At 41.4% G+C, this 13,466-nt stretch overlaps 1 protein-coding gene across 1 annotated transcript; it reads right to left on the reverse strand.

Moving 5' to 3' along the window:
* Window positions 1-145: 145 nt before the first annotated feature.
* On the reverse strand, window positions 146-11,781 carry hook1 (hook microtubule-tethering protein 1). The gene is made up of 22 exons (XM_020081437.2): window positions 11,531-11,781; window positions 10,044-10,129; window positions 9,293-9,365; window positions 8,556-8,606; window positions 7,966-8,098; window positions 7,155-7,222; window positions 6,871-6,933; window positions 6,581-6,658; window positions 4,700-4,863; window positions 4,481-4,621; window positions 3,918-4,119; window positions 3,670-3,780; window positions 3,457-3,550; window positions 3,298-3,364; window positions 3,077-3,217; window positions 2,867-2,954; window positions 2,571-2,602; window positions 2,393-2,475; window positions 2,173-2,273; window positions 1,947-2,048; window positions 1,768-1,836; window positions 146-1,644 (listed from the first exon to the last, which is right to left on the reverse strand). The coding sequence occupies exons 1-22, from the start codon at window positions 11,582-11,584 to the stop codon at window positions 1,486-1,488; spliced, it is 2,160 nt and encodes a 719-aa protein (XP_019936996.1). The 5' UTR covers window positions 11,585-11,781; the 3' UTR covers window positions 146-1,485.
* Window positions 11,782-13,466: the final 1,685 nt, after the last annotated feature.

Consider the following 13,466-nt stretch of genomic DNA (forward strand, 5'->3'; position numbering starts at 1 on the left):
AAACCTCCTGTTCTTAAAACATCTGTGTTCAAATGATTTTTTCAAAGTGTTCAAATGAAAAGCAGCAATTTAGCATTGGTTTTCAAAAGTGTGAGTGTGTGTGTGTGTGTTTTTAATCCCTAAATTCAAAGAAGATTACTGCATCTTAATGTGAGACACTTTTAGAAAAAATTTATTTATTTATTATTCACAAAAAAACCCAAAGGCTTTAAAATTTTAACTCCCTAAATTCCTAAAAATTCACAATGCCTCACAAACCTGTGACACTGCACATGTGGTCTCTGTGCTGTGCTACGTCTTAACATACTTTAACATACACACTTTTAAATCAGCAATGTACAAGAATCAGCCACTGCAAAGCAAAATAAAAGCGCTTTAACAAACGTCTGTAGATCAAAAACCGCGATAACAGAAATGACCCTTTAGTGTTACTACAAATGATGAAATGAACAAAGCAATCAACAATCAATCAACAGCCGATGAACTTAAGACTCCATCTGATCAGATGGCCAATAACCCACCATATCAAAGGGAACAATCGCTTCTCTGCAGCTCTACAGGGATCAAAACTCTACAGTTACAATCGTATGAATCCTGAACCTGGTCCCAACATCAGGATCAAGCGCTGGTGTTAAAATCATCCTTACGTTACAGCAGTACAACTTCATTTAATAGTCCTATTTACTCACCACTAAATAAAGTTCAACATATTCAGTGAATAAAAAAAGGTCTGTTTCTTTTCCTTTAGACAATGTTGCCTGTAGGAGTCTTATCACATTTAAGAGTCTAAAGACAAAAAATAGTCCTGTATTTATTTTGTGTGATTTGTCATTGCAGCACCTCGGAGGTTGATCACTTAATGAGACATATAGGGTTTTCACAGCTATTTATTATGGGCTTGTTCCATCTAAAAAAACAGAAAAACTATGATGTTTGATGCCTAAAAACAGTTGGTGGCCAGCACCAAATATAGCAATCATTTCCTTAAAGGTCCCCTCTTCACTGCATAGTATGATGGATCTGTTCTACGTATATCAACAGTCATTTTCACTTCCATTTTGTTGTCATTACCATTCAAGTAACCCTTTAAAAATCCCTCATTTCTGACCACGTGTGACAGGATATAAGAAGGCAAAGGCTAAGTGTTCAGCTGAGTCTGCAGTCGCCAAAGCAGAAACACAAAGCAGTATGAAGTACGCTAAGTCTGTCGGGGGGGGGGGCATGTGCACTACTTCAGCTAGTGAAGTGAACACAGGTTGTGGGTTCATTCTCTATGCAAGAGCGGGACAGTATGCTCTAACCACAGGTTGGTGACTTACAGGGTTTTGATGGTAAGTAAGTGCTCATAGATCCCACTCAGTTCATGTGTGACCCTGAGAGCAGATGTAGTATATAAGGTCACTTGAGTGCTCACTTGTGGGATGGAGGGAGTGTATTTTTCCCCTTCACTGACTAAAGGTGAGACATTTGGCTCTGTGACAAGGTCTATTTGGAGGTAGTCGCAGGCACGCTGATGGAAAGCGCCCGGCGTGGGGCGTTTGAGACTTGCCGCTGCTGGGACAAAAAGGATTGGCCAGGGGACAACACGGAGGAGGTGCGGCCGCCAAGACGTGACTCTATGGCCAACTTCTGAAAGCTCAGACTCTGAGGAAGAAAAAACAAAGCAACAAGTGTCTTGAAATTCAGCTTCCTGCTCTTAATATAATATATAGTAAATATCAATGAAGCCATGACAGGCAGAACAGAAATTTAAAAACAATCTCATACCTTGTTATACCATGCTGTGACAATCAGCTTCTCCTCATGCTCTCTCAGCCTGGCCTGCTCATATTGACGCTGGGAGGCAAAATTAAATTAGTTAGATAAAAAAAGTCCTTTAAAAACATCCTGTATGTTCAAATTACAAACATTAAACAAAGACTGTAAAAGTCAAAATGCAAATTTACTTCCAGGTTGACAATCTGCTTGTCCCGGTCTCCCAACTGGTTCCTCAGAGCCTGGATCTCAGCGGTGGCTGGATTCAACTTAGGGTCCAGTGCTCGGATCACCTACGAGCAGGAAAGGAAATACGATACTGAAATACTGATTGTGACGATGCTTTAAGGTTCAGGGATTAAAGTAACTACAATAAAATACAATAATACAAGTTAAAAAGATTGCCCAAACACTCACATTACGAGCTTTCTCCAGATACATTTTGTACCTCTCTTCCATGGCGCGCATGTCGTCATCCTTTTTCTTCAGAGCAGCCATCAGCTCATCCACCTTCAAGGCTGAGAGACATGGTATTGATTGAGTTTTCACTGAAGTCATATTGTGCTGTTGTGTTTTGGTGCACTCCAGTGATTGCAGTAGTGAAATGATGTGATATGTGACATGACATGAGACTTACAGTTTTGGGTGTTGTCAGGCTGAAGATCCTCCAGCAGCTCTTTCTTCTTCATGATTTCATCCTGAGCCTCGTTCAGCTGAACCCTGAGGAAAAGCCGTTATTTTTCCTCTAGTAGACAAAATGGAAATTCATTTTACAACTGTCAATTTTAGAGCACAGACCCAAAACCCAAACTTACATGTGTGCATCCAGTTTCCGCTTTAGGTTTGACTGAAAAATAAAATCAATGAAAATAGACTATAAAGCACCAACTCACACAAAGGTTACATCCAGTAATAGCAATCAACTTTGCACTGCAAAATAAATTAAAACTATGCAGAATATGAAGGGGCCTCAATCTCTTAATCTGTTTAGTTTTTGACTGATTGATTTTCTTGCATAATAACATGGCAACACAAAGTCTAACAGCCTAATGAGATTAACTCTGTGGGGCCTTTGCTCTGTACTGGTGCCAGTGCATGCTGGCGCACTTACATCATCAGGTTTGGCCACCTGACTCTGCAGAGCTTTCTGGAGGTCCTCCACCTGCTGCTGCAGCTCAGTGATTCGCTCTTGGCTCAATCTGGATTTGTCACAACAAAGAGAAAAGACATGTTTGAAAATGGAGTCAACACAATACATCATTAATGTATCATATCACATCTTCCTGTGGCTAATGGAGGAAGAGACAGAAACCCTGTTAACCTGTTGTCAGTGTCCAGTTCACTGCGTGTCTTGTGTGCGTCCTCCAGCTGAGCCTGCAGAGCAGCGATCTTCTCCTGCTCATAGTCCTCCTGCTGCACTCTGAGCATCTTGTTCTCATGCTGCAGCCTGATGAACCTTTCTCTGAACAGTCACACAAACAAAGTCAGTATTGATGCACGCGCACGAAAAAGAATGAACACCAATCCTATGTTGTCTATTACCTGTACTCAATCGGTATTAACTCAGCTGCCAGGTTATCATGGCTGGGGCTGGCAGAAGAAAGCATCCCTACATGGAAACATTATGTGTATTTTAGGGAGAAAACCCAACACCTGGATAAGCAGGGTCATTGTTTTAAATCTAACTTTGTAAAGAAATACCTGCTTGTGCTTGGGAGAGCTGGTGCTGTTGAGCCTGAGTGCATCGCAGCTCCTCGTTCAGCTCCTTCAGAGAATCTCTTTCAATGATGATCCTCTAGGGGAGGGGACGCAAATTCAAAACAACCATACAATTGTTCCTAAAGAATTTACATCAGCTAGAGTCGGAAAAATCGTATGTGCTTTCTTCTTAACACGTTTCAAAAGCTGCCACACCTCTTTCTCCTTCATCACAGTTTCGTGCTTCTCCTCCAGCTTCTTCATTTCAAAGGCGAGAGTGTCTGCTCGCCTCGTCTCCTCAGACAACTTCTTGTGTAACTCTTGGACCTTAAAGAAATCATGTGCACATGTACAGAAGCAAACAAAACAGGAAATGGAAAAACATGCATTAATCCTAGCAAGTGGCATTTAATCAATAAGTGACTTATTTGAGTTTGGAGTGTCTCTTTCTAACCATCATATACCTGTCTCTTGTATGTCTCGAGCTGCGCCCGGGCAGCATTGGCCTTGCGTAGCTCTTCTTCCAGGCTGACAGTGTTGTGCATGTAGGTCATGTTATTCTCCTCCAGCAGCTTCATCTGCCGCTTCAGATCACCCAGATTCTCCAGTTTCCGTTTGTATGTTTCCACTGAGGCCTCCAACATCACCACTCGATCTGAGCAGTTCCTGTATGGACACAGAAATAAATATAGAAATATCGATGAACAAGCTCATAAGTGCTGTTGGGGAAGTTCAAGCCAGCAAGCAAGATGTGATGAACGGTCATACAGGAAGAATACTTTGTGTACTGAGGCTGTTTTTCTGCCTCCACCTGTTGGCACTTGACCAAGAATAAGCCTCTTTGTGAAGACCAGCAACAAAAACATCAGCTTATTTCACTGATTAGTTTCTCTTGTCTGGTCGAGTATTTGGTAATCAGTAAAATCATGGTCCTTGCCTTCCCTCGCCATCTAACTGTCTCAGCTGTGTGCTCAGCTCCTGTTGGGAGGCAACAGTCTGTATGCTGCTCCCTGACATTGACACACACCTCAGAACGTCCAGTTCATCTTTGAGAGCACGAGATTCTTCTGCCAGGCTGGTGAGCTCATCATTACGGTGCTGCACCTCAATTAGCTGCTTCTCCAGCTCTTCGCAGTGGATCCGGTAGTCGTCCTTTGCAGCCTCCAACCTTAAAGTTTCAGATACACAGTTTAGTGGTTCACCATAAAGAGGTTGCTGTCGTATATTTGAGCAGAAAGTGACAAACCTGAAGTTCTCCTCCTGCAGTGTCTCCAGCTGCTGCTGTAATTGGCTGTGTTTTTTTCCTGAAGGTGTGCTAGGGTCATCGAATGTGTCAAGCTGATTGGCTCTGTCAGTTAAGACATCGTTCTCGGCCAATAAGCTGTTTCGTTCCTCTTGCAGTACGGCCACCTGTCCAGGTGCAGCAAGGTTTTAAATCCACTCTCACAGATGATATGAGTTTGAAGTTAATGTGCATTACACAGCAAGTCACCAAGGACAGTATGTGATTACATTTCTCTTTGGTCAATTATTTCATGCAAAGCAGCAAAGTCACATGGCCCTTCAATCACAGATAACCCTTGTCCTCCCCCAGCTGTAAAAGCAAACAGTGTAGTTAATCCATGCTGGAAGCAGAGCACATCAAATGTGAACTATGAGGAAACGTGTTAATACGTGGTTAGTCAGTTTTATTTACTCACCTATCATTTCCATCCAGTGTATTTCACCACCAGACATTGGACAATCAGTCTAGGATTTACGTGCCATTGTTTAAAAGTCTGATATGTCTTTAAACTAGATGAAAACCACCTCTACGACGTAAGAAGCTACACATTAAACTTGGGCTGCACTACAAGGTTGAAATAAATATCAAAAAATTGTTTCTGATGCACATGTGGTAATAATATATAACAATAAGGCAAATGTAATAAACTTGGTGCTTACTCGTTCTTTTGTTGCTTTGAAATTTCAGTTAGCTTCAAATCATTTATCTAGGCAACAGGAAAAACATTAGATTATAACTGAAAGTCTGTAAGCAATATAGAATTTTCACCCAGAACCACCTCCAACATCTGTTCCCTTCCTCTATGACAGATATCTTGTATATCTCTTACATTTTTAAATATATGTGCAAGACAGTGATCACCAACCGTTTGAAGCACAAGATCACTTTTTAATTCCAAATGAGATCGACCACCCTGATATCTCGCAAAAAACCCACTTAGGAGGGTCATATTTATTATTTTGGCAAATTCTGTTAAAGGCTCAATGTACGGGCATAAATATACACAAAGAAAGGCAGTTATGCTACTTTCTCTATTCGATGCACAATATTCACATTAATATCAATTAATATTTACAGCATCTGCTCAAAGCAACACTTCCTGAACCCGTTTCAAAGTAAAAGCACTCCAGCGTTTCACTTCCGAATCCATTCCTCGTTCTAACAGGGCTTTGATTGTTGTCGACACACTGGACGATGGGCGTCTTCATACCGTAGAGTCCTGACATTTAGTTTAGTGCATAACCCGACTTGTATTGAAGGAAATGCAGTAGATAAACCCACAGCCCCGCCGACGGTAGCGGACACAATGCCGTGTTGATAGGTTGATACAATGATTATTATGACAGAGCTGTCCCTGTGTAAATTACTGCATTAAAACCACAAAATATTAAAAACATACATTGCAGGACTCAGGATGCTGACTGAGTCGTCTATTAGCTGAGTTAGAGTCAACATTTCAGCAGCGGGTTTAGATGGGTTTAGTTTTGCCGTACGGTCAGCCATGTTGGACTTACCTCGCTGCGGCAAGAGATGAACGAGACTGGGAACAGAGAAAATCAATCTGTCGAGATTCAGTTGAACAGTTACTTTGCAAAATGTTGTCTGAACAGTGCCAGGTGAGGCCTTCTAGCCATGGCAGAGCATGGGCTGGTTGTCACGATGTGAGCCAGCAGAGCCCAGACTATAAGCTCACAGTCCTTCTGCCACAGCAGCTCCAGACAATGGACCTAAGCTTTACAGAGAATTACCCAACTCCTGTTTATACTGTACCCTGGGCATTCGATTGCATGTGTGCGTGTGTGCGTGTGTGTGCGCGAGCGTGCGCATGCTCTCTGTATTCACCTGTATGTCCAGCTCTTGACAGCGTTGGGCTAGTGCTTCCTTCTCAGCTAAAAGTTCAGCAAGGTCCTCGCAGGATTTCTTTAATTGGGCACATGAACAAGCTGAAGTAAGTAATACAGTCACTCACTAACTACAGCCCTTAATTTTTGAGGTCCAAATAACTATTTTCAAATTAAGATTTATATATCGTGTTATAGACACTTAAAGGGTTCATATTGCGCTCATTTACAAGTGGTTGAAATTAGAACAATAAAATATATGATGTACAACATGGTAGTAAAGACACTGACCTGCTGTTCAAGGTCCCCTGACTGCTCAGCTCCACATGGGCCCTTGGTGTCTTTACTCATGAGCTGGAAAGAAAACATGTCACTGGGTTTATTACATAGACTTTTTATAGGAGCTTCAAAGCCTCACTTAACAACCACTGCTGCCGTCCAAGTCCCGTAGAGATGGACACTATTGATGAAAATTCCTGTCACTGACAAAAGGGTAGAAGTGTTCAGCCAGGCTTTTCTGTTAATGTTTTATATATCTAGACAATATGAAGGAGAAAGTATTAAGATGGGCTGACCTCCTGGATGGCTGTCATGACAACATGCTGCACAGACTCCTCCAAAGTCATGATGATCTGAATGTATTCTGTCAACAGAGTGAGAAAGAGTCATCAAACACATAATTCATTATGAACAGAACCACTGCGGTCATTGATTTCAGGCAGGGCTTTGCCTTTGTCAGTGGCTTGGACAATAATTCATAATGAATTATAACTTTCACCGGCATTGTGCCGCAAATGTATACCATAGATATGAGTATCTGCATGTGTATACTTTGTGTACACTAACTGTGGTTAACATACAAGCAGTCACATAACTAGAGGGCTGCATTGGGTCCCGTCGGGTCTTGTGGGACGCAACACAAATCTCACGGGAGTGGGCGGTTTGAATTTTGCTGCGGGCGGGAACGGGCGGCAAAAAAAAAAAAAAAAACTGATCGGGATGTAGCCTGGCGACAGGATGGAGTCAACAACTGATGTGGAAAAGAAGCTCAAACAATGTCTTTACAACACAAAAACAAAGCAAGGCAAGTCTGACATTTGGAGAAGTTTCTCAATTGTTTGTGACAAAGATGGAATTTATTAATATCCTATAAAATGACATGTTGTCTCCTGCGGGGCGGGAGAAGACACAAAATCAATGCATCTCTATTATTGTGCGGGCATAAATTCTCAGCGTTTTGCGGGTGTGGGTGGGAGTGAACATACATATTGCGGGACTGGGCGGGAGTCTAACACACACGTTGCGGGCGGTAATGGTCAGAAATTCAGCGTGAGCGGGCAGGAGCAGGATGAAGAAAATAGTCCCGCGCAGGGCTCTATCACATACCTTGTTTATGCTCACATCTAACAGCACAGCCCAGTATGAGCTGCAGCAGCCTCCCCAACTGCACAGGGTCTGAATGCTCTGCCACCAGGGCCAGATCAGGCCATGGGAAGTCTGAGATCTCCTGACATAAGACCTGATGTGACCAAGCAAGAGATAAAGAACCATGTCAGTGTGCTGCACCTTTCTGAGTGCAAGTATTCACAATTATATCAAGTTAAACAGCACTGGTGTTTAAAAGCCTCATGTGCCAACAGAGATGGCAGCAGTCATGCTACAACTAAGGTGATTGCTGAACAAAATATTTCAGTTATGTGTTGAATCAGCAAAATGGTGAGAAAAAAAATGCTGAGTCACAGTACTCCATAGTCTTCTGAATGTTTGTGTACGAGACTTGAGCTGCTTGTTTAAATCTCTACAACACAATGTATTTTCCTTATGCAAGTCTCCTGGGGCTTTACACTATGTAATCAGTGCATAGTACAACTCCCACAGACACAGAAGTAACACACTGAGACTGGCTCTAACATAGAGAAGGTGCTTCTTTCAATCACTTAACAACAGAGGACAGTGTGTACAAGGCAACCGCCTACCTCATTGTAATAATCAACCACCATCTGAAGGACCTTCTTCAGGTTGTTCATCTGAGGAGAACACACAAGGTCACAAAATGCTAGAAAAATCACTTTATCATATATGTATATGAACAAAGAGGACGAGGTGACAGGAAATATACTCTCTATTCTTAAACTATAATCATTCAATGACAGATTTTTTTGATTGTTTGCATCTTTTTTCAATTAAATATTCAAGTCCCCCAGACTTAGAGTTATGTAGCACACAATGTTGTTAAAACCTGTCAAAATAAAGCCAGATTTTTAAATTAACCTACACCCATCAATGAATGAGTATGCTGAATACCAAGGCCCTGGTAAGGCCCTGAAGAGAAGCAGCTAAATGAAAAAATAATGTAATTATTCATATACATGTCGAAATGTATTCTGTGGAAAAGGCCTATTGGGGTAAAAAAGTTGTAGTGGGCAGAACACAGCCAAACTGAAGTAAAGGGAATGGCTTGCTTTTTTTTTTCCTAAATCAGCCTTAATGACAAACATACACATTTCACCAGCGGAGTCGGAGCGTAGGGTCAGAGTGCAGGCTTAGGCAAGAATTGTTCCCCCGCCCTGGAGCAGGTAGGAGGTTAGTGTCAAGGATAGTTGAGCAGGACTGAAGCAAACAGAGGATTTTGCACACAGGGGCGTCAGCAATATATGAAGAGAAAACCTAGAGGACACAGAGGGAGGACCGGGAGGATGCCACTTCTCTATACCTTCAGTCTCCAGTTGTCCTCAACATCTGTTTTGATTCGACTAAGCCATCCATCATTGAACCATGCTGGGTCTCTGTAACACACATACACAAAACACCATAGACACACAGAGCTCAAAGTCAACAAGAAAGAAACCTAATATTCCCTGACTCCTTAAAAACACTACACCAAACTAGCTAATATAAAATATTGTGTATGATTAATTGTCACGTTCACATTTTGAATGAAAGTCCTGCAATTTACATCAGACAATTAATTCCTACAGTTGAAAATGCTAATAGAGATAATTATAGTACGAATACACAAGTAAGAGTGAATCTTATCTCAAAACCCAACAACTTTTGTGCATTTCTAAAACTCAGGAACTGTTAAAATAGATTCCTCCCATAACTAATCAACTCTGCTGCCAACTGATGAGTCAAAAAGTAAGTCATTATTCTTTGATTTTAAGTGTCCGACATCAAACATTATGTATACTCAATAAAGTTTTCTGTGTTTGTTTGTGTGTATGTATGTGCTTTAAGGTGGAATGAGCGCAGCTCATTCAGGACCAGGAAGAGGTTATCCTTGGCTTTTTTGCCTTAGCTGATGTGCAGGGCTGCTGCCACATGGGATGTAATATGACCCAGACAAGACTGGCTTTAAATAATGTATCTTCAGTGCGTGCGTGCGTGCGTGCGTGCGTGCGTGCGTGCGTGCGTGCGTGCGTGCGTGCGTGCGTGCGTGCGTGCGTGCGTGCGCATCTTCTCACATCTGATGCAGTGCCTGTGAAATGGCCACTCCAGTGGTCAGCTCCTCCACAGTTCTGCAGGGTGCAGTAGTGTTAAAGGTCTGCAGCTGAGAGGCAGAAAACATAGCACCATCACTCGGACTGGTCAATAATAACAGTTCAAAGAGAAAACAGTGAATAATGTAGTCATGCACTTCATAACCAAGCTATGACCCAAGGTTTTCTCCACAACACTGTCTCAAATCCACTATGAAGAATAAGTAATGGAGAGGAGAGAAGTGATGAATGGGTGGATAGCAATATGGCCGGCTAAAGGGCAGATATTAGTGGCAAAGAAAAAGTTTAATTGTGCATAATTTAAGTAGCAGCGAAGGTGTACGGTGAAAAGCTTGTGGAAAGACATCTTATTTCCTAAAGCACACGCTGCTGTTTACAGATTGAGGTGTCAAAAATTTGGAAACGCTGGCACATAGCTTGCCCTGGGTGATAAACAATTAGAATAACTCAATTTTCACAATACAATTTTCCTCAATAGCAAAATAACAAAAGTGTATTTTATATCGCTTTGCTTATCTAAGTGAATGAGTCCACTTACAAACTTTGAACATGATTTGCCCAAATCTCCTTTAATCCAAGACACAAAAATATGTTTCCATGACCAAACCATCCACAGCACACCACGTTTCATTAATGTCTGTGATGGTGTGGCACACAAGTGTGATGATTTGACACAGAATGAGTCGCAGTCAACCTCAGATCTAAACTTCACTCAGGAGCAAAAATCAGTCTTGAAACTTAAAAGACAATTTTAACGTGATATTCATCAATATCTAATGATATGTACGTTTTAGACCATGTTGGCCTCATCACCCAGCCCCACGTCTTTAAATTCAGTCCACTTTGAAACTTAAGTATTTGACTCCCTGGAGTTTGGGGATAAGATCATACAACCACTTAGTGACACTGTTGTTCAATAAACAGATCAGTAAGTGATGTGGCTCAGGTACAGCTGCAGGGTTTACATGAGATCTGATTAACAAACCCTTCATCCGATTACTAACAGCAAACCAAACACGGACTCGCAGCCATGGAGGAGGACAGGAGCAGGTGCAGCTATGCTAGCTCGCCATGTATACAGGTGTAAAGGTAACCGTGCTGCAGGTGGTAGCTCCGTTGAATCACTTGCATAACGGTGAAGAAAAGAGTTAAAGATACAAAGACATTCCACAAATATCTCCTGGTTAAGTGGATTAGCTCTTTAAACCCGATGGGGAGGAAATAAACCGGAGGATGTTGTACCTCACACTCACTGGACATGTTCGTAACACCAATGATGATAATAGTAATAACAATGGCCGCAGCAGAAGCTAACAGTTAGCAGCCTCACTCACAACTTCCTCTTTGGAGCTGACAGCCCCACCACTCACTCACTCACACACACACACACACACACAGGTACATCTCCTCCATGGTTTCCTCCTGGCCTCCTTCACAGAAAACACACTCACCCAAACGATAAGGCTCTCGACCAGCACCGTTTTCACGTCGTCCATTTGTTCCATCGGAGCTAAAACAACTTCGCCCCACCTGTCAGCAAACCGCTTCCGCTCCTCTCTCCTGCATTTGACCTCACCTGCTGTCAGGAGGGAGCTCTGCAGCGTCAACAGCGTACAGACGAGGGGCGCCACGCACGTTCCGCCGTAGAAGCAACGCAGCGTGTACGCGAATGGCGCAGCTTCTTACGTCTCTGACGGTGGGGTTCGATGGGGCGGGGGACACGCGTCTGATCCAATTAGGATCGAGAGCGGTGATGATTGACGGTTGTTAAACCCGACTGTAGCCAATCAGTGAGAGCGGGCGTCTTTTTATATTTTATAAACTGTGTGGACCAAATCAAAACATGTAATTATCATATGTTTTTTAATCAAATGTGATTATAAAATGTTTTTCCCTCTTTACTGATGAAGTTGTAGTAAAAATGTGTATTTGACTATATAATACTCGAGTACAGTTAAAGAAAAACTTATGTGGGTAACACAGATTCATCTCTGGTCTGGACTTAAACATAAAAAAAAGAAAAAAGAACATACTATAACTATGAACAATTACAGAAGTGGTATTTCTGAAAGTATCATAACACAACATAACATTATGCCTAAAACATTAAAAGTAGAAAGAAATATTTATTTTCGTCCTACGTATATGTGTGTGTGTGTAATATATATTATTTGCAATATAGTTAAAGTATATGTCATTAAATTAAAAATAAATGATAATAACAAAACATACATGATATACATAGAGAAATAATATAATTATATTGAATATAATTTTTCATCACTAGGATAACAAAAGCAGAAAAATGGATATACTCATCTGAGGTATAAGTAGTTAATATATTTACTGGCCTTCGGTGCAAGCAGGTCGCCTTTTTAAGTTTTGTTTCTTTACCTGAGGGTTTTAAACTAACTATAGTGTGCACAGTTATAACAGGTCTATTGTATGATGCCATTTTCACAAAGAAAGATAGGATAATCTATTTTCATGTGTTGGTAACATGCCCCAAACCAGTACTCTCATATTTAAAAAAAAAAACATTAAACATTCTTTTTCAGGAATGTTCTTTCTGTCACAGTATTGACAAAAAATGCATTGTTTGTCTACCAAGTAATAGCACTGACCTGGCCAACATGAATTCCAAATTGCAGTTTGTTCTATATTATATATATATATATATATATATACAACATAACCTCGCCCTATTACCAGCACAGAGATAATCTTGCCTAGTCAGTTTGCACGTGTCAGCTTTGGGGTTGTAAAATGAATACAACTGGAATGTTAATCTCTTTTAGCACCATTTTAGATGCTATAATGACCAGAAACACAAAGTTTTTCCTCCAATCGACACTTTTCCCAGATAGCCACTAAAACTATGGCAGCGTGCCAACCCTCCTCTGAGGGTAAATCATTTCTCATTCATCACCATAAACCTGCTCACGTTACCCCTTTATATATCCCCTGTGGCGGCATGAGTAATAGAAAGTCACATCCTCCAGTGTGTTTGCAATACTACAGCTTTAGTCATACATAAGATAACAAATCTGCACGTGTAACCTTGAGTAGAGAATATGGAAAATTCCATAAGTCCAATTTCAATTTGACTGAATCATCACATGTCATGTTTACATCGTCCTGTGTAGAAAAGAACTACGTGATCATTGAGCATAGATTGCTCCTAGAATAAGAGACATATGTGGCCTGCAGGAGTATCTTTCAGTCCTTTGTTTAACTATCAGTGAGCTCCTCTACTCACTCTGAGGCCCTGACCCTCACTGACTGATGGCTGCTATTTTTAGATGACCTAAACCACGATGACCCCCCCTCTCTGTAGCTCCTATCAGAAGTGAGGTGAAAGGCTTGTGTGGACGTTTGCCAAGATAT

This window comes from Paralichthys olivaceus, chromosome 3, assembly GCF_024713975.1.
Source record: "Paralichthys olivaceus isolate ysfri-2021 chromosome 3, ASM2471397v2, whole genome shotgun sequence".
Classification (NCBI taxonomy): Eukaryota; Metazoa; Chordata; class Actinopteri; order Pleuronectiformes; family Paralichthyidae; genus Paralichthys; species Paralichthys olivaceus.

Coding starts and splice junctions, on each gene's coding strand:
- hook1 (XM_020081437.2), bottom strand. CDS start 11,584: ATGGAACAAATGGACGACGTGAAAACGGTGCTGGTCGAGAGCCTTATC. Junction 10,130..11,530: donor TCGAGAGCCTTATCGTTTGG/GTGAGTGTGTTT, acceptor TCTGCCTCTCAG/CTGCAGACCTTTAACACTAC. Junction 3,218..3,297: donor TTAATACCGATTGAGTACAG/GTAATAGACAAC, acceptor GTGACTGTTCAG/AGAAAGGTTCATCAGGCTGC.